The sequence below is a fragment of the Ranitomeya variabilis genome, chromosome 8, assembly GCF_051348905.1.
Source record: "Ranitomeya variabilis isolate aRanVar5 chromosome 8, aRanVar5.hap1, whole genome shotgun sequence".
Taxonomy (NCBI): Eukaryota; Metazoa; Chordata; class Amphibia; order Anura; family Dendrobatidae; genus Ranitomeya; species Ranitomeya variabilis.
The window spans coordinates 47,664,181-47,690,579 of NC_135239.1; the positions used below are offsets into that span (position 1 = coordinate 47,664,181).

A 26,399-nucleotide genomic window follows, 5' to 3' on the forward strand; every position below is an offset into this window, starting at 1 on the left:
ATACAATAAATGCACAGTTACTGTATGTAGTAATGCTAGGAAGCCGTGCTACGCCTCTTCATGGCACCTAGTTGGACATTCCTGATTAATATTGGACTGAAGCTGTCCTCGCAGCCCACATCTAGGTGCCGTGTGCGCATGCTCCCTTCTTTGTGCCATTTAATAGTGACAGACCTATGATACGATGCCAATACAGTAGCAATAATAATTCAATAGAGCCGCATGGAGTCCAGGTTTTCTTTATTTTACGACCATTGCAATGGTTGTTACTGATTATGTATTGAAGAAAAAAAGGGAATTAAGTGAGAAATTGTTCACATCTCATCATAGTTAGTCATTGCAACTTTTCTCCAACGTATAAAGCTCTTAAAGGGTGCCACTGTACAGACATACAAAACCATGTTTTCCTCTTGCCATAATGTTCAAAAAAGTTAAGATCTGCAGTATGTACTTTCTTATACATTGAAGAAAAGGTATGGCAGAGGCATAAAAGCGTGATAAAGTTAATAGAGGCATAAACATGGTATAAACTTATTAGGGGCCTATTGCAATGTTTGGCATTTTGCAGAGAAGTCTTCAAGCAGTTACATTGGATGTGTTCATATACAGGGATATAAAAGGAGCCTTACCCATACAGACCTGTATGGTCTTCCATAGGAAGTATATAAGGCTCTGCTCATATCTAAAGTTGACCGCACTACATGGTTCATCAGGGGGCAACAAAAAGCAGAGGTTCATATACAGCCAAGGATAATAGGAGACGTACCGTCATTTCTGGTCTATGTGATAGCATGATGGGGGTGATATTTAGAAGTAAATGAAAGGGATTGTCCAGGACTTTTACATTGATCGCCTTTTTCTGTTGATTCTAATTTGTGGCGGATGTGTGGTACTCGTCTATGGCCGCTGTGCAGTTGATGGAGCTGAGCAGCTGCGTACCTGAGGACTTTTAGCCGCCAGCATCAGGAACAGATGATCGATGGGGGTTCTAGGTGTCGTACCCCCCAACAGTCAGATACTGATAACCTATCCTTCAGATAGGACATCAATGTAAAAGTCCCGGACAACCCCTTTAATGATCTTGACAATTGGGCTACATTATAAATTTTGCAACATTAGGCTGTTAGTTTCTTTGCTTATTTCTGGGTGTGAAATGAGATTAATTAAGAACCCATCAATGAACCCTTTGTGACAGAGTTGGCAACTCCTGTCATTTACTGAGTTCCAAGCGGATGATTTATGACCACAGGCCACATCAAAGGAGACCTGAACATTCATAAAGTCATAAATCAGCAGAAAGGAGCTCAGTATAAGACCTACAAAAGCATTACAAATTCTCTGTCACAAGGAGCTCACTGATGGGTTTCCTAATTAATCTCATTCTGCAGCCATCAATAGATGCACAAAGAAGAACAAAGAGGCTAAAGAAAGCAAATGGTGTCAAATTTTTAATGCAACTCAATTGCAAAATTTTAGCCCAAAATACACCCATTTAAGTAAAAAATAAAAATGCCCCAAAGGTATCCATTTCCTATTGTGTCTGTTTTTACACTTACTTTGAGAATTACTATACTGCACCACGTCCTGTATAGGAATAGTAACTGGACTTGTTCTGCAATGACCTGGTATTATCGGTTACAATATTCAGGCCCATCGCCACCTCTTTTAGGTTTCTTTCCATTGCAGACTGTATGTCATTCTGGCTTTTTCTCTTGCAGACTTGTTACTGATTATTTGTTACTGGAAGGCGATTGGGGATAAGTATTTTGTGACGCATCATGTGGCAGCTCTGTATGCTTACTACTATGTACTGGTGAGTGCCATATTAACTTATACTGCAGTAGTGCCAGCAGACAAGTTGGAAAAGCTTGGCTACAAATGAACTTCCAAGGCAACATGATCTAATTTAATGAGAGATCAGCATTACTTAAGAGGGTATAATGCCATGTAATACCTTTAATCCTAATTAGTGTCCCAAAAGGATTAAAACACTTTATAAATCCGAGTTCATTGGAACAACACCAACACCATTTGGACTTTTGATGTAAATCATTAAGTCATTTTGGTAAATAACTCTTCATCTTAAATGGGAAGACAATGTACCCTTGTAGCTGATTTTGTGGCCAATCTATGATGTACTTGGCTTGAGTTTTCTTGCCTTTTCTGCCAGGTAGGTCCTGCAATGACTTGTATAGCAATTCATGTTGGGTCCTGCTGGCAGAGATGGAAATCTGTTTGCACGGAATGCTGAATATTTCTTTCTGTCTTCTGTACAGTAAGATAATGCATGTCTGCCTGCATGAAAATGTCGTATTGAGGTTGGGATGGAAAGACTCTATGCATGTTTTGTTTTTAGATTCTGAAGTAGTGAAAGTTTTTGTGAAACCTACATGTGCATGTGCTCGTAGACGTAGTAATAGCCGTATGTGATGCCAGGCTTGCATGTACCGAGGCCTCGAATGTAGAATATTGTATATATGATAAATATTGTTTTTTTTTTGTATTTTATGTTTTTGGAAAATAGCAGCCCAGGAAGTGTGAAATGTACAGTTATTGCACCAATATTCTTCTCAATATACCATAATAAAAAACTACTAATAACGTACAGTTGTGGAACAGTAGAATAACATGTAGGGTATTTATTAAAGGGTTTGTCCACTACTCGGACAACTCGTTCTCAATCACTATATTTCCCCCTATGTTAAATAATAGCAGCTATGCTTGCCCCTGGGAGAGGAGGAACTGTTTCAGTGATGTTGGTGCCTCCTCTCCTGGTGTTCCCGAGACATTATGTCATGCGAGCCCTGCAGCCAATGTCATACCAGCTCTAGGAGAGCAGGCACTGTTCCATTGATCTTAGTGCCTGCTCCCCTGGAGCTCCCGAGACATTATGTCATGGGAGCTCTGCAGTCAATGTCACGCGAGCCCCAGGAGAGCAGGCACTGTTCCATTGATCTTGGCGCCTTATCCCCTGGAGCTCCTGAGACATTGTCACTCCAGCCCCAGGAGTGCAGGTGCTGACCTCACTGGAAGGCGCTCACACCGGAGTGGAGTATAGCAGTTATTATTTAATATGGGGGGAATATAGTGAATGAGAAGGGGTGTCCTAGTAGTGGACAACCCCTCTGATGCCGGTTTCAATGTCTTCTATCTGGATCCTATTTTTAGATTTTTGCTAGGACTTAGAAATAGTTAGAAATAGATGTATGTAGTGCCCAAACAAATGTTTTAGTAAGGTATTTAAAGGGCTTGTCCAGTTAAAACAAGTTATCACCTATCTTTAGAATAGGTGATAACTTGATAATTGGTGAGAGGGTTTCACCACTGGGACTTGCGCCCATTAGGACATTTTTTCATCCTTGTTAAGCCACTTTCACACAGTCAGTATTTTACATCCGTATTTGTAAGCCAAAATTAGGAGTGGAACAATCAAAGGCTGGAGTCCTGGGTTCATGCCCCACTAAGGACAACATCTGCAAAGAGTTTGTATGTTCTCTCCGTGTTTGCGTGGGTTTCCTCCGGGTTCTCCGGTTTCCTCCCACATTCCAAAGACATACTGATAGGGAATTTAGATTGTGAGCCCCATCGGGGACAGCGACGATAATGTGTGCAACCTGTAAAGCTCTGCGGAATATGTTAGCGCTATATAAAAATAAAGATTATTATTAAAAATAAAGATTATTAAAGGAAAAGTATAATAGAAACACGTCACCACTTCTGTATTTTTTTCATTCACTCCTGGTTTTGATTTACAAATACTGACGTAAAATACTGAATGTGTGAATGTGGCCTAACAGAAAGATACAGCAGGGTGGGCACCCGACTGCTGCTCAAATTAATGCTCTATGGCACTGCTGGAAGAAGCCGAGCACAGCTTCATAGGAAATGAATGGGGCAGCGGTCAAGCATGCGCAGTGCCATTCAATTCTAACAGGGATAACATTTCCCCGTTCTGGCGATCAGTACAGGTCCTAGTGGTCAGACCCAAACCAATCAGCAAGTCATGACCTATCTTGTAGATGGGTGATATCTTGTTTTCCACAAACAACCCTTATAATGCCATCCTTGATTGTTTTATGACTGTAGCTATGTCAAGACAACAGCGCAGTAATATAAAAGGATGAAATTGAGACTATGCTAAATAGAAGAAGGACATATTGAAATAATAAAGTGCTTTTTATTCTAATTGTTTTATATTAGATATTGCATCAGAGTAGGGTCACAGTGCACAGCCCCTTTGTCACCATCGCAGCACATGATAGAAAACTACTATATATTCACATAATATTGCTAATGGTCAAGTGCGTGGGCAACAAAATAAAACAAAGGGTATGTTCACACGGTTTTATTCTACATGGATATTCAAGTGGACCCACTTTAAACTCCACATCAAGGAGTATATGAAGTAGTATTTTATGTGGTTCAGCTGCAAAATCCATGTCAAAAACCTCTGGGGGGTTGAAATGATGAAGGCGATGTAGGCAGCACTGACGAGCCATCTATGGTACTTTTCTAAAATTCATACTTGACAAGATCCATGGCAGACAAAAATGAAATCAAAGATGGAAATACCGTAGGTTGAAAACAAGAAGTATGCATGAGGCCTAAACATTAATAGAAATATCATGGAAATTGCATCTTTTTAAGTGTAGAATGCTGGCACCATATGCCGCAAGTATTTTGTGAATGGGCCGTTGTACTACTGACGGTCAACAGGAAAGCTACTGCAAGAACGCCATTCATAAAATACATGACTATTAGTGATGAGCGAACGTGCTCGGATAAGATGTTATCTGAGCATGCTCGGGTGCTAACAGAATGTCGTCAGCGTACTCGAAAAATATGTTCGAGTCTCTGTGTCTACATGTCTCGCGGCTTGTGTGTATTTATCTAGAAACAGTGCCACTCTTGTCCATTGGTTGTGTCTGGTATTGCAGCTCACAATTATATACTTCCAAAAATCCAACCTTTTTTTCTAATGTGTGCGCTGTTCCAATGCAGATGAGATCTCGGGTACCGCCTGATTTATGGGTTTCATGCATGCCACATTGTCTACGTACACAATTTACCTGCTGTATTGACATTTCTTTCAGCAGAACGGCTCCAGGTTTATGAGGGCCCTTAGGCTACAGAGTCCTAGTGGGCCTCTCTTCGCTGTTGATTTTTTTTTACTCCTCACTTTCAAAGAACCAATAACTTTTTTTTTTTACTTTACGGTTGATGGAGTCAAGAACTTTAGATTTTTAACCCCTTCCCGACCTGTGACGCCACGTAGGCGTCATTAAAGTCGGTGCCAATCCGACCTGTGACGCCTATGTGGCGTCATGGAGGGATCGTGTCCCTGCATATCGGGTGAAAGGGTTAACTCCAATTTCACCCGTTCTGCAGGGACAGGGGGAGTGGTACTTCAGCCCAGGGGGGGTGGCTTCACTCCCTCGTGGCTACGATCGCTCTGATTGGCTGTTGAAAGTGCAACAGCCAATCAGAGCAATTCGTAATATTTCACCTATAAAAAGTGGTGAAATATTACAATCCAGCCATGGCCGATGCTGCAATATCATCGGCCATGGCTGGAAACCCTGATGTGCCCCCACCGCCACCGATCGCCTCCCCAGTCCTCCGTTCTGTCCCGTAGTCCCCTCCGCTCCCCCGTCCTCCTGCCCGCTCCCCCGTGCTCCGATCCACCCCCGTGCTCCGATTCACCCCCCATGCTCCCTCCCCCACCCCCTCATACTTACTGAGCCTCCCGGAGTCCGTCCGTCTTCTCCGTGGGTGCCGCCATCTTCCAAAATGGCGGGCGCATGCGCAGTGCGCCCGCCGAATCTGCCGGCCGGCAGATTCGTTCCAGGTACATTTTGATCACTGTGATAAAACTTATCACAGTGATCAAAATAAAAAAAATAGTAAATGAACCCCCCTTTATCACCCCTATAGGTAGGGACATTAATAAAATAAAGAAAATATATATATTTTTTTTCTGTACTATGGTTAGGGTTAGGGCTAGAGTTAACATTAGGGTTAGGGTTAGGGCTAGGGTTAGGGTTAGGGCTAGGGTTAGGGTTAGAACTAGGGTTAGGGTTAGAATTAGGCTATGTGCACACGGTACGGATTTGGCTGCGGATCCGCAGCGGATTGGCCGCTTCGGATTCGTAGCAGTTTTCCATCAGGTTTACAGTACCATGTAAACCTATGGAAAACCAAATCCGCTGTGCCCATGGTGCGGAAAATACAGCGCGGAAACGCTGTGTCGTATTTTCCGCAGCATGTCAATTCTTTGTGCGGATTCCGCAGCGTTTTACACCTGTTCTTCAGTAGGAATCCGCAGCTGAAATCCGCACAAAAAACACTATAAATCCACGGTAAATCTGCAGGTAAAACGCAGTGCCTTTTACCTGCGGATTTTTCAAAAATGGTGCAGAAAAATCTCACACGAATCTGCAACGTGGGCACATAGCCTTAGGGTTAGGGTTGGAATTAGAGTTAGAGTTGGAATTAGGGCTAGGATTGGAAATAGGGTTAAGATTAAGCCTGTGGTTAGGGTTATGGTTAGGGGTGTGTTGGGGTTAGGGTTGGGATTAGGGTTAGGGTTGGGATTAGGATTAGGGTTGGAATTAGGGTTATCGGTGTGCCGGGGTTAGGGTTGTGGTTAGGGGTGTGTTGGGGTTAGGGTTGTGATTAGGGTCATGGCTAGAGTTGGGATTAGGGTTAGGGGTGTGTTGGGGTGAGTGTTGGAGTTAGAATTGAGGGGCTTCCACTTTAGGCACATCAGGGGTCTCCAAACGCAACATGGCGCCACCATTGATTCTAGCCAATCTTGCGTTCAAAAAGTCAAATGGTGCTCCCTCTCTTCTGAGCCCCGACGTGCACCCAATCAGTGGTTTACCCCACATATGGGGTAACAGCATACTCAGGACAAACTGGGCAACAATTATTGGGGTCCAATTTCTCCTGTTACCCTGGCAAAAATAAAAAATTGCTTGCTAAAACATAATTTTAGAGGAATGAAAAATTATTTTTTATTTTCACGGCTCTGCGTCATAAACTTCTGTGAAACACTTGGGGGTTCAAAGTGCTCACCATACATCTAGATAAGTTCCTTGGGGGGTCTAGTTTCCAAAATGGGGTCACTTGTGGGGGGTTTCTACTGTTTAGGCACATCAGGGGCTCTGCAAACGCAACGTGACGCCCGCGGACCATTCCATCAAAGTCTGCATTTCAAAAGTCACTACTTCCCTTCCAAACCTCAACGTGTGCCCAAGCAGTGGTTTACCCCCACATATGGGGTATTAGTGTACTCAGGACAAACTGGACAACAACTTTTGGGGTCCAATTTATCCTGTTACTCTTGTGAAAATAAAAAATTGTGAGCTAAAAAATAATTTTTGAAGAAAGAAAAATGATTTTTTATTTTCACAGCTCTGCGTTATAAACTTCTGTGAAGCACTTGGGGGTTTAAAGTGGTCACCACACATCTAGATTAGTTCCTTGGGGGGTCTAGTTTCCAAAATGGGGTCACATGTCGGGGAGCTCCAATGTTTAGGCACACAGGGGCTCTCCAAACGCGACATGGTGTCCGCTAACGATTGGAGCTAATTTTTCATTCAAAAAGTCAAATGGCGCTCCTTCCCTTCCGAGCCCTGTCGTGTGCCCAAACAGTGGTTTACCCCCTCATGTGAGGTATCAGTGTACTCAGGAGAAATTGCCCAATACATTTTAGGATCCATTTTATCCTGTTGCCCATGTGGAAATGAACAAATTGAGGCTGAAAGAAATTTTTTGTGAAAAAAAAGTACTTTTTCATTTTTACGGATCAATTTGTGAAGCACCTGGGGGTTCAAAGTGCTCACTATGCATCTAGATAAGTTCCTTGGGGGGTCTAGTTTCCAAAATGGGGTCACTTGTGGGGAAGCTCCAATGTTTAGGCACACAGGGGCTCTCCAAACGCGACATGGTGTCCACTAAAGATTGGAGCCAATTTTTCATTGAAAAAGTCAAATGGCGCTCCTTCCCTTCCGAGCCCTGCCGTGCGCCCAAACAGTGGTTCACATGAGGGGTATCGGCGTACTCAGGACAAATTGTACAATAACTTTTGGGGTCCAGTTTCTCTTTTTACCCTTGGGAAAATAAAAAAATTGTTGCTAAAAGATCATTTTTGTGACTAAAAAGTTAAATGTTCATTTTTTCCTTCCATGTTGCTTCTGCTGCTGTGAAACACCTGAAGGGTTAATAAACTTCTTGAATGTGGTTTTGAGTACCTTGAGGGGTGCAGTTTTTAGAATGGTGTCACTTTTGGGTATTTTCAGCCATATAGACCCCTCAAACTGACTTCAAATGTGAGGTGGTCCCTAAATAAAATGGTTTTGTAAATTTTGTTGTAAAAATGAGAAATTGCTGGTCAAATTTTAACCCTTATAACTTCCTAGCAAAATTTTTTTTTGTTTCCATGGGTCATGAAGGGGTTAAAAAGCAAAGTTACCTAAAAACAGCAATTCTGACATTTTGTAATTTTTGTTTTCCACTTCAGTTTTCACCTTATGAGATAAATATTATGATATTTTGTAAATTCAGACTGTTCAGCAAAATATAATTTCACTTTTTTGATTTTATGGGAAAAGGACAGAGATTTGAACATCCCCGGGCAAAATGGCCCTGCAATTAATTGGGTTAGCCAGATCCTAATGCTAGCCATGCTTTCAGTATCAATGTATCAATTTCCAGAGGACTTTTAATCAGTAAATCTAAATTGTAGAATCCCAACAGTCATGGACAAAAGTGTTGGCACACTTGAAATTGTTCCAGAAAAAAAAGTATTTCTCCCAGAAACTTATTGCAATTACGCATGTTTTGTTATACGCATGTTTATTTCCTATGTGTGTATTGGAACAACACAAAATGAAACAGAAAAAAAGGCAGATTGGATATAATTGCACACAAAATCCAAAAATGGGCCAGATAAAATTGTTGCCACATTTTCAAAATTGTGGGTGGACAACTTTGTCTCAATCATGTGATGCTTGTTCAAACTCAGCTGTGGCAAGTAGCAGGTGTGGGCACAATGAAAATCACTTGTGAAACCAGATAAAAAGGAGAGAAGTTGACTCATTCTTTACATTGTGTGTCTGTGTGTGACACAATAAGCAAGGAGAACAGAAAGAGGATAAGAGAACTGTCTCAGGACTTGAGAAACAAAATTGTTGAAAAATATCAATAATCTCAAAGTTACAAGTACATCTCCAGAGATTTTGATGTTCCTTTGCCCATGTTCGCAACATAGTCAAGGCACTGTAGGTAATCTCCCTGGATGTGTTCGGCAGAGAAAAACCGGTAAAAGGATGCAACGTAGCATAGTCCAGATGGTAGGCCAGCAGCCCCGATCAAGTTCGAAAGAAATTCAAGCTGTCCTGCAGGCTCAGGGTGCATCCATTTGAGTGCAAACTATCCATCAACACTTAAACGGAATGAAACGCTATTGCAGAACACCAAGACGGACCCCACTGCTGGCACAGAGACATAAAATAGCTAGACTGCAGTTTGCTAAAATGTACTTGAGTAAGCCAAAATCCTTGTAGGAAAGCATTTTGTGGACAGATGACACCAAAAAAGAGCATTTTGGTAAAGCACATCATTATTCTGGTTACTGAAAACGGAATGAGACCTACAAAGAAAACACAGTACCTACAGTCAAATATGGTGAAGGTTCAAAGATGTTCTGGAGTTGTTTTGCTGCCCCTGGCACTGGGTGCCATGACTGTGTGCAAGGCATCATGAAATCTGAAGATTACCAAAGGATTTTGGGTCGCAATGTACTGCCCAGTGTCAGAAAGCTGGGTTTGCATTCTAGGTCATGGGTTTTCCACCAGGACAATGACTCCCAAACATGCACAGAAATGGATGGAAATAAAGAGCTGGAGAGTTCTGAAGTGGCCAGCAATGAGTCCAGATCTAAATCCCATTGCACACCTACGGAGAGGTCATAAAATTGCTGTTGGGAGAAGGCGCCTTCAACTGTGAGAGACCTGGAGCAGTTTACAAAAGAAGAGTGGACTAAAATTCCATTTGAGAGGTGTAAGAAGCTTGTTGATGATTATAGGAAGCGATTGATTGCAGTTATTTATTCCAAAGGGTGTGCAAACAAATTTTAAGTTGAGGCTGACAACAATTTTGTCTAGTGCATTTTGGGGGTTTTGTGTGAAATTATGTCCAATTTGTATTTTTTTCACACAACAGAAATAAACGTGTATAACAAAACATGTGTAATTGCAGTAATTTCCTGGGAGAAATACTTCATTTTCTGGAACAATGTCAAGGGTGCCAACACTAGGCCATGACTGTATGAGAGTAAAAAATTACAATTTAAATATGACATCTCTATTCATGATTGCATTTTTTATTGATAGATTTTTAGCTACTATCAACCATCCTTATAACAAGTGTGTGGTATGAGTGCATCATTATTTACATCCATCCATTAGTTTCATGTTTTAGATTTGTGTTGATATGATACTTTGTGTGAGTTGTATGTGAACTGTTTGTGGATGTCCTTTACACAGGGTTATTGGTACACTAATGACTCATTTAGATGAGCAGATAATCTGCGAATGATCACTCATTCCTGAATATCAACCTCTGTAAACATCCTGGATATCACCTGACAAACGAACAAAATGTGTTCTTGTCGGCTGTTCAGATAGTTGTCAGTAAAAATAATAATCGGAGCTACATTTCCCCCTATGAACGGGATATTTGCTGTCTATGGCATGGAGTTGTGTGGGGACAGAACAATCATATTATTGTTCTTTCTGTCCCCATCATAGTTCATCGGCCTGTCTGTAAACAAGCACTGATGGACTTGTATGTAGTCGATCGTCGCTTGATAAGGAGCAATGACAGCACACTAAATGCACCATTAATATTTTCCAAACCTGTAATCTATGCACTATTATTAAATCCATAAGTTAATAATTGCTAGCTGCCAATGCAGGCTGAACAGAGGCCCTCTAGATAGAGGACTGCTTTGAGCAACCCTGGTCCACTGTCCAAGTCAATGTTCTCTAGCCGCGGGTATTCCCGAGCTTTAGGATTTCCCTGCACGGTGTTTGATTCGGGGGCCTGCCGTCACCTCATCTGTGTGGCACACAAGTGACATTTCGCCAGCACTGACATCAACTGTTTTTGCATGAAGTGATTCTCTCTACCACTAAATTGTTCTCATTATATACAAATACCTCAATATACCAAATAGACAGGGATTTTCCTGTGTGGACAGCTGTTTTAAAGAGCGTTTCCAAACTTAAAATCTGTATTTATTTATTTTTTTTTTAAATCTTTCTTGGTTATATCAGCCTTTAAGAAACTCCGTATGACTCCCACAAGCTTTCAAAGGGTCTTCTAGTTCAGTAAAGCCCCCCATAAAAGAAATAGACAGCTGATGAAACAACAATGGTTCAGCTAGGAGCGATCTCTCCTGATTCCTCCATACTTTACCAAGGGCACCTCTGTTCTCTTAAAGAGAGCCACTGCCAAGCTTCTCTGGTACCAGTTCATTTCACAAAGAGCAAAAGAATTGGCAGTCCGAAATGAGAGGGAAGGTGGGAAGGCCTACATATACATTAGACTAACCACTGAGCTACCAATGTTGGTAGGTTTGGAGACGTTAGTCTAATGTGTATGGGGAAAAGGTTATACAATCATACTGGACAGGAAGATTACTGGATCAGCTGTCGGTCCAATGTCCATTGGGGCTTGCCCACTATCACTCGACAGATAAAGTCAGAGAGATAAGGAACTGTCCAATTTTTAACTGCCAACGCTTGTATTCTCTGTGAGATAAGCTGGCGCCAGAGGATTTTGACAGTGTCCCTCTCTTAGAGAACATAGGAGCGCTTGATAGAGTCAAGTGTTCCTGTATATGGAGGAATCAGGAAATAAAGCTATAAGCCAAAACCTTGTTCAGTTAACAGCTGTATTGTTTATGGTGGCTTTACTAGACTTTATCTAGAAAACTGGTTAGTAGGATTGTGGAAGTCGTATTAGTTTTCCTAGAAGCTCAAATAACCAAGAAAGAGCTCAAAATATAATTTTTTTAAATCATAAATTTGCTTTTTTAAAATTGCTGTTCAATCCAGGACAAACCCTGTCTACTTGCTTTATTAAAGCATTTGAATATTATGGGTTTGATTTAGTGGGCACTTTGCTCATCTTTGTGGTGCTACCTAGAGAAAGTTTCTACGAGACTGACAATTAGTTTAACTTCCCCACTCTTGAGACCCTGGGCTACATGAAAACTTCTGGAATCATGATTACTGGAAGTCTTCGGTGGGGCCCAGGAGATTTGCAGACTTTTCTGGGAGTCCAGGAAGTATTCTGGTTTTCTATGAGCCTCCTAGGCACTCTAGAAGTATTGGACAATATGCCTTGCGTTTATGAGTGATGAATTCCTTTTATCAGTTGAAGGCTTGAATGCATGTTTGTGTCTCCTACTAACTGCAACTAATTTCCTCACACTTTGTACTCAATTCTTAGTATGACAACACTTTTGTCATTCACTTCTTAATATTCAGCATCCACACGCGTATAATAAGCCAGTTACTGACTTGTCTGTGTGTAGTACTAATAGTATAAGCCAAGCTGTCTCCGTGCTTGACCATGATATGGATTTACCAGTATGTAAGAGTACTGGTATGACGGCTGTTCATATCTGTTGCGTTGGAGTTTCCTCTTGCTTTTTTAGGCAACTGTTTGCTCATGGACCAGTAAGTACGTCTTGTATGCGTACAGATCACCAACATGTAAGCTGTCATTGATGTTCTATGTGGGTAAGAACAATGGAGGGTTTACTTGGAGACCGGTCAGAAAGCCACAGTTTTACCACATAATTGTAAGGTTTGGCAATGTGTCGTGAAACTGCAACTCTCGACATGCCCTGCCAATTGTTAGGTAATTCACGGTGTAAGTTGTCCATAATGCCATCTTGGTAAATAAGCAGCTACAACAATTTACGACAGAAAAATGGCAACAAGCACTGGCATATCTATTCAACACGTCTGTAGAAATGGCAGCCACATTAATACCATTAGCATTAAAGAACTGTGGCTCTTAATTTACAAATGGATGGCAGATAAATGTTGTTCTGTCTTTCTGTTTCCCACACTTTCCCTCAAATTTATGAACTTCATTGTGTTTTGTCACTTCTAGTGAGTCATTGTGCGTGTGTAATGGAGCCATTTTGTCAGGTGTGCCTGTGGTCTGCAATGTTGGGCACAATGGTCTCACACAGTAATGTTCAAAATAATAGCTGTATGTTCAAAAACATATCACAAAATCTTTAAACTTGTTTTTATTTCCATACATTGGGAACATTGCACGCTGTTTTCTAATTCAAAACATGAAGAGAAATGTATATAATATTTAACTACTTTACAGAGAATAACAAAAAATGAACTTTGGATGGTTCTAAAAAATAGCAGTGTCTGCATTTGTTTTTGCAAACTCTCAATATGTACTTTTTTGTGGATTTGACATTCCTGTGAATCACTAACCTAATATTTAGTTGTGTACCCACAATTTTTTAGAACTGATTCACATCTATGTTGCATAGAGTCAATCAACTTCTGACCCCGGTCACCTGTTATTCCAGTCTTTGCCTCAGAAACTGAATTTTTGATGTCACCCCACAAGTGTTCTATCGGATTAAGATCCGGGGACTGGTCTGGTCACTCCATAACCTCAATTTTGTTGGACTGGAACCAAGGTTTTGCTCATTTACTGGTGTGTTTAGGGTCGTTGTCTTGTTGAAACACCCATTTCAAGGGCATATCCTCTTCAGCGTAAGGCAACGTGACCTCTTCAAGTATTTTAATCTATGCAAACTAGTCCATGATCCCTGGTATTCGGTAAATCGGTCCGGCACCATAGTAAGAGAAACATGCCCATATCATGATACTTGCACATCATGCTTCACTGTCTTAAGAATGTACTGTTGCTTGAAAGCAGATTTTGGGGGTCGTCTGACAAATTGTTTGCAGCCCTTGGACCCAAAAGAACAATTTTACTTAATCTTAATCTTATTTATTTTTTTTTAATCAGTCCACAAAATGTTTCTCCATTTCTCTTTAGGCCAGTTGATGTGTTCTTTGGCAAATTGTATCCGGTTCAGTACATGTCTTTTTTTTTAACATTTTAAAAATGGACTTTGCGGGGATTTCTTGCTGAGAGATTAGTTTCACACAGGCTTCTTCTTACTGTCATAGTACTCACAGGTAGGTTGAGACTGTCTTTGATCATCCTGGAGCTGATCATTGGCTGAGCCTTGCCATTCTGGCTATTCTTCCATCCATTCGAATGGTAGTTTTCTGTTTTCTTCCTCGTCTCTCTGGTTTGGCTTTCCATTTTAAAGCATTGTAGATCATTTTAGCTGGACAGCCTGTCATTGTCTGCACTTCTTTATAAGTTTTAAGGTACCTTCACACGAAACGACTTTGTAACGATATCGCTAGCGATCCGTGACGTTGCAGCGTCCTGGATAGCGATATCGTTTAGTTTGACACGCAGCAGCGATCAGGATCCTGCTGTGATGTTGCTGGTCGCTGAATAAAGTTCAGAACTTTATTTGGTCGTCCGATCGCCGTGTATCGTTGTGTTTGACAGCAAAAGCAACGATACCAGCGATATTTTACACTGGTAACCAGGGTAAACATCGGGTTACTAAGCACAGGGCCGCGCTTAGTAACCCGATGTTTACCCTGGTTACCACCGTAAAAGTAAAAAAAACAAACAGTACATACTCACCATCTGATGTCTGTCAGGTCCCTTGCCGTCTGCTTCCCACACTGACTGAGCGCCGCAAAGTGAAAGTGAAAGTACAGCACAGCGGTGACGTCACCGCTGTGCTCTGCTCTCACTGTACGGCGGCACTCAGTCAGAGCAGGAAGCAGACGGCAAGGGACCTGACGGACATCAGATGGTGAGTATGTACTGTTTTTTTTTTTTTACTTTTACGATGGTAACCAGGGTAAACATCGGGTTACTAAGCGCGGCCCTGCGCTTAGTAACCCGATGTTTACCCTGGTTACCCGGGGACCTCGGCATCGTTGGTCGCTGGAGAGCGGTCTGTGTGACAGCTCTCCAGCGATCAAACAGCGACGCTGCAGCGATCGACATCGTTGTCGCTATCGCTGCAGCGTCGTTTCGTGTGAAGGTACCTTTACCCTCTCCAATCAGCTTTTTAATCAAAGTACGCTGTTCTTCTGAACAATGTCTCAAGGAGAAATGCACGTACAACATGTCCTGGCTTCACCCTTAAATAAGGGCCACCTGATTCACACCTGTTTCTTCACAGAATGATTAACCGCACTAATTGAACGCCACACTGCTATTATTTTGAACACACCCCATTTCAATTAATTATACTAACACACAGACTCAAAAACATGCAGATCATGAATTCTGAGTCTGTTGATTTTCTTAGAATTTACTGCACGAACTGGTAAATTGTTTAACATGTGGTAATGTCATTTATACCAAAAACAGTGATTAATCTGGTTAGTCATATTGGACTGTTATTATTTTGAACACTTCTGTATATGAAATAGGAGCCTTATTATTTATAGCAACCAGGGGTCCAAAGTAATGTCATTAATGGCATGGGAAAAATGAAGCTCAGTTGCAATTGGTAACAAGGATACTTGTCACAGGCACCTGTCATGCAAAATATGCATTCTACAAGAAATGGCCTGGAACAATTCTCCAAAATATACCAGATGTGTAATCTTCTCATATTGTGTTATTATTGTGCCCTCTAGCAGTGAACAGATTATCACTTTCTCATTTTACACTGTGAATGATGGCAGCGGGTGTTCAGCTCCTCCTTATTCCAAATTGAACCTGATTTTAATGATTGATTTATCATAGCTTTTTCCTTTTCAATATGCTACGGGCAAAGATTTGGTTCAGCCCTGTCAGTAATGCTTGAAAAAAAGAAGGCTGTTATTATGAGGTAACTCATAACATACTAGGCCTCATGTATAAAACCTGCCAGTGTGTGGTAACTCATAACATACTAGGCCTCATGTATAAACCCTGCTGGTCTGTGGTAACTCATAATATACTAGGCCTCATGTATAAGCCCTGCTGGTCTGTGGTAACTCATAATATACTAGGCCTCATGTATAAGCCCTGCTGGTCTGAAGGTAACTCATAACATACTAGGCCTCATGTATAAAACCTGCTGGTCTGCGTTAACTGATAACATACTAGGCCTCATGTATAAAACCTGCCAGTGTGTGGTAACTCATAACATACTAGGCCTCATGTATAAACCCTGCTGGTCTGTGGTAACTCATAATATACTAGGCCTCATGTATAAACCCTGCTGGTCTATGGTAACTCATAACATACTAGGCCTCATGTATGAACCCTGCTGGTCTATGGTAACTCATAACATACTAGGCCTCATGTATGAACCCTGCTGGTCTATGGTAACTCATAACATACTAGGCCTCATGTATGAACCCTGCTGGTCTGCGGTAACTCATAACATACTAGGCCTCATGTATAAACCCTGCTGGTCTGTGGAAACTCATAATATACTAGGCCTTATGTATAAAACCTGTGTAGCAGTTGCCCATGGCAACCAATCAGTTAAATGCTTTTATGTTTTAAACTGCACTGGAAATATGAAAGCTGCAATGTGATTGGTTACCATGGGGTTCTCCTGCACTATGTCATGTAGATGATAACCATTTTAACCAGAATAAGGCTCTGTTCACAAAGCATTTGAGCCCTTCCCCAGAGGTGTACATTGAAGGATTTCCTTAGAACTATATACTCTGACTGTATACACCTCATATAGTGACATATATTGTCCATAGACTTTTGTTATCATCTTGCCAACTGCACAACTTTTTAAGACGTGCCGCCATTTTCACAAGAAAATGATTATAGGGCAGGACTCTTGATTACTTTATTTGTGTTTTTTTGTTGATAACCCGCAGCACAGCACAGACTGCCTGAACTTTTAAGCATAGACTTTGGGCAGTCCGTATTGCTGGTTATCACCAAAAATTGCTAATAGGGCTCGCTCATACCAGGAGGTACATCAGACGAGTGTTTTTTGTTTTTTTTTGCTTGCTTTTTTTACTGGACAGTACTTGATTCAATGGTGCGGTGCTGATGCACGATTTTTTTCACTTAATGGAATCTTGTCAGTGAAAAAAAACTCTCAGTATGCTGCGATTTCACTTTGAAATTGGAAGACACTCACCCATTCAAGTCTATGAATGCGTGGAAAACATCGGACTGCACTCGGAGGACAACTGAGTGCAGTGTGATTTCCGCGGACTCACAGAATGGTTGTACTGCAGAGTCTGGTTATACTGCAGTGTCTTGCAGTATAATAATTTTCTTGTTGCAGGGTGTGAACTAGATGACAGGGGAGACAAGGGAGCGCTATATAAGGATAGTATTAAATTATATCATTATTGGTTGCAAGTAAGAAATTTTGCTCACCTTCTGGGGTTGAGCAAATAGACACAATTCTAGGGTAATGTGTATTCCGTATTAATCCTTGTAAGCGTTCTGCTGCCACCTTGATATACAGTGGAGGGTCCTTCAGGAGGTTCCAACGTTACATACCGTACCTTATGTAATTTGTAGAAGAAATAAAAGAGGCACTTCCACTTTGTGCTTCCAGGATTTTTTTTCCACCTATTTAGCTGTGATTAACTCTATTTTTGTGTCAATTATGAACTGCATGTAAATTTGTATAAACATGTACCAATTTGAAGTGTGGCGTAGTTTCTGCAGAGCTCTGCTACTATACTGTATATACAGTGCTTCCCCTTACATTGATGTCTCCACATCTCATCTTTTACAATGGCAGAATTCAACATTTATCTCCTTTTATTGCTCTAAATTAAATGTAGTCTTAGGCAGGCACTGCGAAGAGGGAGCACTGTATATAAAAAATACTTGCAACAGATATTTTTACATCTCTGCTTACTTTCCAGGGTGAAGGAATGTTGCCATATTTTGGTAATTTCCGCCTCTTAGCTGAATTCTCTACACCTTTTGTCAATCAACGGTACGTCAAAAACCTTGTTTTGCTGTAATTTTTAAATATTGTGTGCATACGGGTCTTGTTTCATCCTGTCTTGCCAGAGGAGTGACATACAAACCAGTAGTATAGTACAGTGGGGGGGAGATGAGAAGATTGATATATTTTTGTGGGAAAAGGTTAAATAGAACTTTTTTTTGTAATTTACATTTCTGCTCATTCTGGGTTTAGTAGTCCAGTGGGCGGAGCTACGTACTACCCAATATCTCTGTGTCCACACTTATATAATGCTAGCTGTCAATAAGACCGCCCACTGGACTCCTACGACTAGAGTGAGCAGGAATTAAAATGAATAAATCCATTATACATCAATTAGTATTCTACTATATATAAATTTAGGCTAAATATCTTGCCACAAAACTTTAGATCTACTCAACTCTCCCTGAACTATAACTTTCTGCATGTTCATCGTGAAAAGTTCTCTTGAATTATATATAATGGTATAGTATAGGCTAGAGGGATTAAGCTCAAATTTTTTGCCTGGTTTTACTCTGTATACATGAAGCTTTGTGCATGAGTTGCATAGTGAGAGCTAAAAATTGGATCCTGTTGGTGTTGATAAACCTTCTGTCCTTGGCCTAATATATGTCATTGCACGTAATGTAATATTGCCTTCAGCATGATGTGCTTTTAATCACAGGTGGAGCTTCCGATTATTATTATTATAAAGAGTCTTGCCAAGCCAAACTTAGGAAAATTCTATTTTCGGGCGTCACCCCTGAATTTCTCATCCATTCCAAATCTAGTTGTGTTCTCAAAGGGGCTGTCCAGGCTTTGGTCTCTCTGTGACTGCAGACTGCCGGATTGTGACAGCTTGTGGAGCGCACGCTGTCACGATTCCCAGTGCAAGTGAACGGCCATGTGACTGCATGTATGTGATGTGCATGTCTGTCGTCACATAACAACTAACCTTATCCAGCTTCTCTCAGTTCTTTTCTATTGAGAGAAGCAGTAAGCGTCTTGTAGGTATGTGACCTCAAGTGTAAATCACATATATGGGAATCATAACTGCCAATTTTTGTCCCAAACCTGGACAACCCCTTTATTACACAACCCTGTATAGAAGAACAGACCGCTGAGAAATAGTAATAAACGTTCTCTCCTGACTTTTACTTACTGCTTCCATCACATCTGTCGTAAATCAGATGATAATCTAGATTGCAATTTGCTTCCTTCGCATATTAAGTTGCTTGAACAACACAACATCTATATATGAGGAAGGCAGAAGAACAAGGCTTTGTGTTATATATCCTGTAGTTATCACACTCGCTTCATTGTTAAAGTTTAACTTTAAGAAACGATTCCATATTATTTGTTTTGTGCACATCACTTTGGACAGTTGGGTTTTAATCCTTTTATCCCCTCAGTGCAACATAATTAACAATATTTTATTTTTTGTATCTGATTTATCATTAACGCTATTTCACCTATTGAGTTTTGCAGGTGGTTCTTCGAAGTCCTGGGATACAAAAAGCACTCCCTGCCTAACATGGTGAATGGAGTCTTGATGACAGTTGTCTTCTTCATTGTTAGAATAGCGGTCATACCGACCTATTACAGGCGGGTCTTTTCTACCTTTGGCACAGAGGCATTTCATAGACTGGGCTTAGGAGCACAGTGTGCTTGGATCATCTCCAGCGTCTCTTTGGATATAATGAACGTTATGTGGATGATGAAAATTACAAAGGGATGCTACAAAGTCTTGTATCACACTGATGGTATATCGACCAAAACTCAGAAAAATGGAAAAGCAGAGTAGAAGCAACAGACTTTCTAGTGTCTTCCATTCTTCCATCCTTCAGATGTTGCAGGCTCTGCCAGGACATGCATGTTTTTTTCTCCCCATGACATAAAATGTATTTTAATGAACTTCCATAATTACCTCTTCGTAATGATCCTTCTTCATATTTACATCCTGCACTTCCACCAACCATCCACTGTTCCAAAGAGCGAGAACTTCTCTCCTGATAAAGCGTTGTTGTCACCATAGGCTGTAACTTAGCAGGAAGTTGGAAACTTGGACACTCTGTGACCATCCTGTTCTTCACAAATACTAACATTGGTTGGCAAGATGAAGTTGGTGGGGAAGTTTCAGCTCATTTGATCTTATATTTTTTGCAAAGCTTTGCCAAGCATATAAGGTTCCTTGCAAATAACATTTGGGAGATCTGCTCTCTCGTACATCCAAGGGAGGCTAAGATCATGGCTCATGTCAAATAAGGGGCTTTTCACAAAAAAACCCATAAGGGAATATTTCACTTGTCCTTTGCGGCATGATACATTCACCTTTTTTTTAATCTAAAATATGCACAGAAGAGCTGATCTTCCAAACTTGGATTGCCAGGGGTCTTACTTGGGGGTCTCCATGAAATTATACAGATGTCATATAAATCCAAGGCACCTCCTTAAACGACACTCTATGTAAAGACAACTGAACTATTGATATGTTAACGGAATTGTTCCTTCTGGGATATTTATGGCATATTGATATGCCACGCCATAAATAACCAATATATGCAGGTCCCACTACTGCGACCCCCATCTATCTCTAGAACATGGGTTGACAGAAATGGGGAGGTGGTGACAAATGTGCGACTGTCTCCATTTTATATGATATTTCTGAAAATTGACACTCATGCTTCACCCTTAGAAGGTTCCACCAGGTTAACACGTTTCAAGCCAACCCTTGGATTTTGATCACCTTGAATATTCACAAATATTCACTGATCGCTTTTGAAATTTGCATATTCTATGAAATGCCATGATTGTGTAAACTATAAGAGGAAGGTATTGAAAAAAAACAACAACGAGCTGTCTTAAAAGATCAGTGTCTTGTTTTGTGGCAGACATAGTTTTATAGAATTAATTTTAATCTTACAAATGCTTAAAAAAAAAGAGTTAAGGATGGAGGGTATAAAGCCCTCCTCAAGGTAAAGAAACAATATTATGGTGGGAAATAATGTAAAAAGTTTTTTATCTGCCAGCACACTCATATGCACGGTTGAAAACTAAGGGCCTGATTCATCATTTGCATTTTTTCAGTAATTTTCTTTTCTTGTTTTGTGGTATTTGATGACTTTTTTTTGCAGCAAATTCTTCAAAATCTCACACTTGGTTCGTGAATTTTTTGCAAAGTAAAAAATGCTTTTTATTTTCGTACTTAACCTGTTTTGCGTCATTTTTATTGCGAAAAGTCACATTAGACTAAAATATGCAAACATTTAAGGCATAGATAAAATCACTCCAGGTTGGACTGCAATAGATTTGTGCAAGAAATTAGCAACAAAACAGTGTAAGTGCAATAATGAATTTGGCCCTGAGTCTACTGTAAATATTTGAGTGGGTCGACCGTAAAATGATAATTACACCCCCTATTTTTCATCTTCAGTTTGTTAGGTGCGATCAGATTTTACGTACATTTTTGGTTCATTATTGGGAGAACTTTTTCATGCGTTGCATATACAATAATTATCTGACTTCTATTACCTGATTAATTTTACAAGCAAAGAAGATCTAGATTACAAAGAACAAGCATGCAGAAATCCAAATTCCATGTTAGCCTATTTTCATATGTTTAATTCCCAAACATTTACCCCGACATGCGTCCCAGTTTAGGTATACAGTAGGATAAGCCCCCTGCCTACAGTAGCATGTAAAAGTTTGGGCACCCCCTGGTCAACATTACTGTTATTGTGAACAGTTAAGCAAGTTGAAGATGAAAACATATCTAAAAGGCCTAAAGTTAAAGATGACACAATTCCTTGGTATTTTAGAAAAAAAAATATATAGTCATTTTTTTTTTTCATTTTAAAAATTATAAAAAAGATAATTGGTCAATGCAAAAGTTTGGGCACCCCTGGAGATTTGTGTGCTCAGATAACTTTGACCAAGGTTTCAGACCTTAATTAGCGTATTAGGCTTATGACTTGTTCACTATCATCGTTAAGAAAGGCCAGGTGATGCAAATTTCCCAGCTTCATAAAAACCCAACCTCCTCTAACCTTGTGCCAAAAAATGAGCAGCCATGGGTTCTTCTAAGCAGCTGCCTAGCACTCTGAAAATGGTGGAGGTAGACAAAGCAGGAGAAGGCTATAAGGCTGCTTTCACACATCAGTTTTTTGCTGTCAGGCTAAATCCGGCGAATTTTGAAAAAAACGGATCCGTCGCAAATTGTGAAAAACTGATGCAACGGATCCGTTTTTTTTGCCAGATCCAACTAGCTGATATCCGGGGAGGAGAGAGAGAGAGACCAGAATGGGAAATCTTAAAAGCCTGCTCAGTTTAAGAAACCAGAATCCGTTGCCAGATTCAGTCATTTTACGGATCCGGCGCCATAGGCTTCCATTATAGCAAACGCTGGACACCACCGGATCTGTTGCTGTCCTTTTTTTCAGCGGACCCAACAAACGTTACAAACAAATTTTCGACAAATCCTGCAAAAAACGGATGAAATGAGAGGCAATCAGTCGCTAATACAAGTCTATGAGAAAAAAACGGATCCGGCGGAAAATTTTGCCTGATCCGTTTTTTTTCTAAATTGGACAGGTTGCAACTGATGCAACGGATCCGTTTTTTTTGCCAGATCCAACTAGCTGATATCCGGGGAGGAGAGAGAGAGAGACCAGAATGGGAAATCTTAAAAGCCTGCTCAGTTTAAGAAACCAGAATCCGTTGCCAGATTCAGTCATTTTACGGATCCGGCGCCATAGGCTTCCATTATAGCAAACGCTGGACACCACCGGATCTGTTGCTGTCCTTTTTTTCAGCGGACCCAACAAACGTTACAAACAAATTTTCGACAAATCCTGCAAAAAACGGATGAAATGAGAGGCAATCAGTCGCTAATACAAGTCTATGAGAAAAAAACGGATCCGGCGGAAAATTTTGCCTGATCCGTTTTTTTTCTAAATTGGACAGGTTTAGCCTGACGACAAAAAACTGATGTGTGAAAGCAGCCCTAAGAAGATGGCAAAGCATTTTCAAGTTGCCCTTTCCTCAGTTTGCAATGTAATTAAGAAATGTCAGTTAACAGGAACAGTGGAGGTTGAGATAAGGTCTAGAAGACCAAGCAACATTTCAGTGAGAGCTGCCCATAGGATTGCTAGAGAGGCAAATCAGAACCTCCACTTGACTGCAAAAGAAGTTCAGAAAGATTTAGCTGACTCTGGAGTTGTGGTACATTGTTCTACTGTTCAGAGACACAGAATGGCACAGAATTTCAGGAAAAGAATATCCTGCCAACGAATAAGCATGGGGGAGGATTAATCATGCTAGAGGGAAGAATGGATTCAATAAAATGTCAACAAACTCTTGATGCAAACATAACACCATCTCTAAACATTTTCAGAGTATTAGGCAGCTGCTTAGAAGAAACCATGACTTATGTTTTTTTTGGCACAAGGTCAAAGGAGGCTGGGATTTTATAAAGCTGGGAAATTTACATCACTCGACCTTTCTTAACGATGGCAGTGAACAAGCCATAACCCTAACAGACTAATTAAAGTTTGAAACCTTGGTCTAAGTTATCTGAGCAAACAAATCTCCGATAGTGCCCAAACTTTTGCATCACCCTATTTTCCTGTTTGTAATTTGTAAAAAGTGACTATATATGTATATATATTTATTTTACCTAAAATACAAAGGAAATGTGTTATCTTTAACTTTAGGCCTTTTGGAGATCATTTCATCTTCAACTTGCTTAACTGTTCACAATAACAGTAATTTTGACCACGGGTGCCCAAACTTTTACGTGTATGTTTTGTTGTAAAAAAAAACAAATGGTATACTTTTGTGGGATACTTTGAGATACATAGACAAAAATTGGTATACCAACCTAATCGAGTGAATGGGGTCTATGGATCCCATAGATGTGGGTGTTCGGAGCTTCACTGGTGCATATGGCAAACGTGTACTGTAAAAGGAGTGTGAACATGGTGTTGGTGGAATACATTGCTGTCTTGATAGATTTATTAATTAACTACATGCACTATAAACAACCTGTGAAACTGTTGATGGCGCCAGGTAGCACAACCAATGAGCATTTTATTATAATGCTCCTTCTCTGTTATCTAAATCACTCTTCCTTGAAAAAGAGTAGTATGAACAGCTCTCCTAGTCCTTTTGTCAGACAAATGAGTGCACGCAACCTGGCAGACCAAGGTCTTGAATGTTCTTGAAATATAAATGTTGAAAATAGTAAAAAAAAATGAAGCTGCGCTCTAAGTGATCTTTCTAGACAGTTTATACCGATCCAAGATGCAACGTTTCGGCTACATTAGAGTACAGCCTTCCTCAAGCATGGTGTCTGGAAATATCACTTGGAGTGCGGCTTTTTTTTTTTTTTGCAACGTTTTACCTTGTAAAAGGAACCCGTCTTAGGTGCTAGAAGTATATACGATTCTCTAACATACAGGTAAAGGTTCAGTGGTGAGCCTTCCACAGAAGAGATACAGATTGCAGAATTTATTGTTGTCTGTTTGACGATTTTATGTTTATTCAGAATTTGGAAGGAGTTAAAAGGAATGATGTTTATAATATTTTGAGAGTTGCTATACCAATATTGATGTGCCAGTCTTTTTTTTTAATTTACATTATTTATTTATATTAGCATTTTCATAGGGTCGCAGTGTGGGCACCAATTTGCATGATTTTTTCTTTACTGAAGTAAATTTCTGCCAGCTGGCACCCAGCGACGCATAGAAATGTGCTTGGGCTAAATTCCTAATGCTGCATTCAGCAGTTCTTCATGAATGCCACCTCTATGCATCTGAGCTAAAAGTCACAAAGTCATGTGAAACACCTGTTTTTACTCATCCTTTTACTTGATTTTGTAAATCTTTTCTCCTCATTTCTGTTACACTTTCGGCAATTTTATGAAAATAGTGTAAATATCTTTTCATTATTATCATAGGTTTATATAAAGCTCTCCATACACAGTGCTAGAATTTAGTGATGAGCGCAAGTGCTGGTTACTGGAGTTTGCCTAGGGTGCTCGAGGGACATGTTCGAGTCCCTGCGGCCACATGTTTTGCTGCTTTTAGCCACAAAACATGCAGTGATTGCCTGACAAACATGGGCAATCCCCACATGTTTTATGGCTGTCTAACAGCTGTGACACGTGCGTCCGCAGGGACCTGAACATGTCACTTGAGCACCCGCGATGCTCGGTGCCTACCCAAGCACCCTAGGAAAACTCCAGTAACGAGCGCTTGTGCTCATCACTACTAGAATTTCATAGATACAAGTTGCTTTTGGTTATCAGAAGTATTTGATATTACACTGATTTGTGATGGAAAAATAATGTAATGATTGCCCGTCATTGCCTTCTTTTTTTAATACACATTGGAAGCACCAGATGTAATTGGTGCCAATGGTCCATGCGGGTGAGTACAAGGCGTCTCACAATGTAAATGGTATAACGTTCCTTCAGATTAGAGGAAGGTTCAATGAACTCTAAGGTTATGTTACCATAGAATTTTCTGAGACATTTAGAAAAAAAAATTTTTCAACTTCAGGAAGCTTTTTTTTTTGTTTAGCTACGACATCTTTAATTCGACAGCGCAGCCTTTTTTTCTTGATTCGGCTACGCTGTTGTTTTTGTATTCGCTTTTGCGATGGCAGAGCCACCAGCGTCTTTTGCCTGTATCTTCTATTGTATAGTGAGAGCAGCTTCCAAAAGAAGTCGCCCGAAGAATTAACATGTTGCTTCTTTTAACCACTCCAGTGTTTCTGAAGAATGAAGCGGTTGAATATATCTTCTTACTTGTTTAATAGAACAAGTTTTACATCACTATGTTATGTTTTATTACTCACCTTATTGTCTATAACTATAATCCCTTTCCCATAAATTGTTAAAAAATCCCCCCAAATAAAGAGAATATTGTTGAAGCATGAAGCGGTTAAAAGAAGTAACTGAAATGCTGAACATGTGCACAGCAATGTTGTTTTGACATTGCTGTGCATTATGTTCATTTTTTTCCCTGCAGTTTTTCACCTCTTTTTCAGGCGGATTTCTGGCAGAATCCTTTTGAAAAAGACTTTATGTTCACATTGTCTTTGGAACGTTTGATGAGGAATTTTTCTTTTCTTGAAGCATTTCCTGACGCGTTTTTGCAGACACTTGATTTGACAGTGCCTTGTTTAGAGCAGTTAACATTAGGATCCACTTCAAAGAAGTGACATACTTTTTATTTTCATCCACCTGGCTTTTTACAAAAACTTTTCTGGGAACAAAAATTCTCCAAAAACAACTCTTCTGAACAGCAAAGTGAAGTTCATAGAGTTTTCC

The 26,399-nt window shown here is 40.3% G+C and overlaps 1 protein-coding gene across 1 annotated transcript in view; it reads left to right on the forward strand.

Annotated features, from left to right (window-relative positions):
* The window catches only part of TLCD4 (TLC domain containing 4), a 65,697-nt gene extending 44,426 nt beyond the window's left edge, over positions 1 to 21,271 (forward strand). The window contains exons 5-7 of the mRNA XM_077275940.1: positions 1,719 to 1,813; positions 18,006 to 18,079; positions 19,556 to 21,271. Coding sequence (XP_077132055.1) covers positions 1,719 to 1,813; positions 18,006 to 18,079; positions 19,556 to 19,871 — 485 coding nt within the window. The 3' untranslated portion in view covers positions 19,872 to 21,271. The remainder of the gene's footprint in view (positions 1 to 1,718; positions 1,814 to 18,005; positions 18,080 to 19,555) is intronic.
* Positions 21,272 to 26,399: the final 5,128 nt, after the last annotated feature.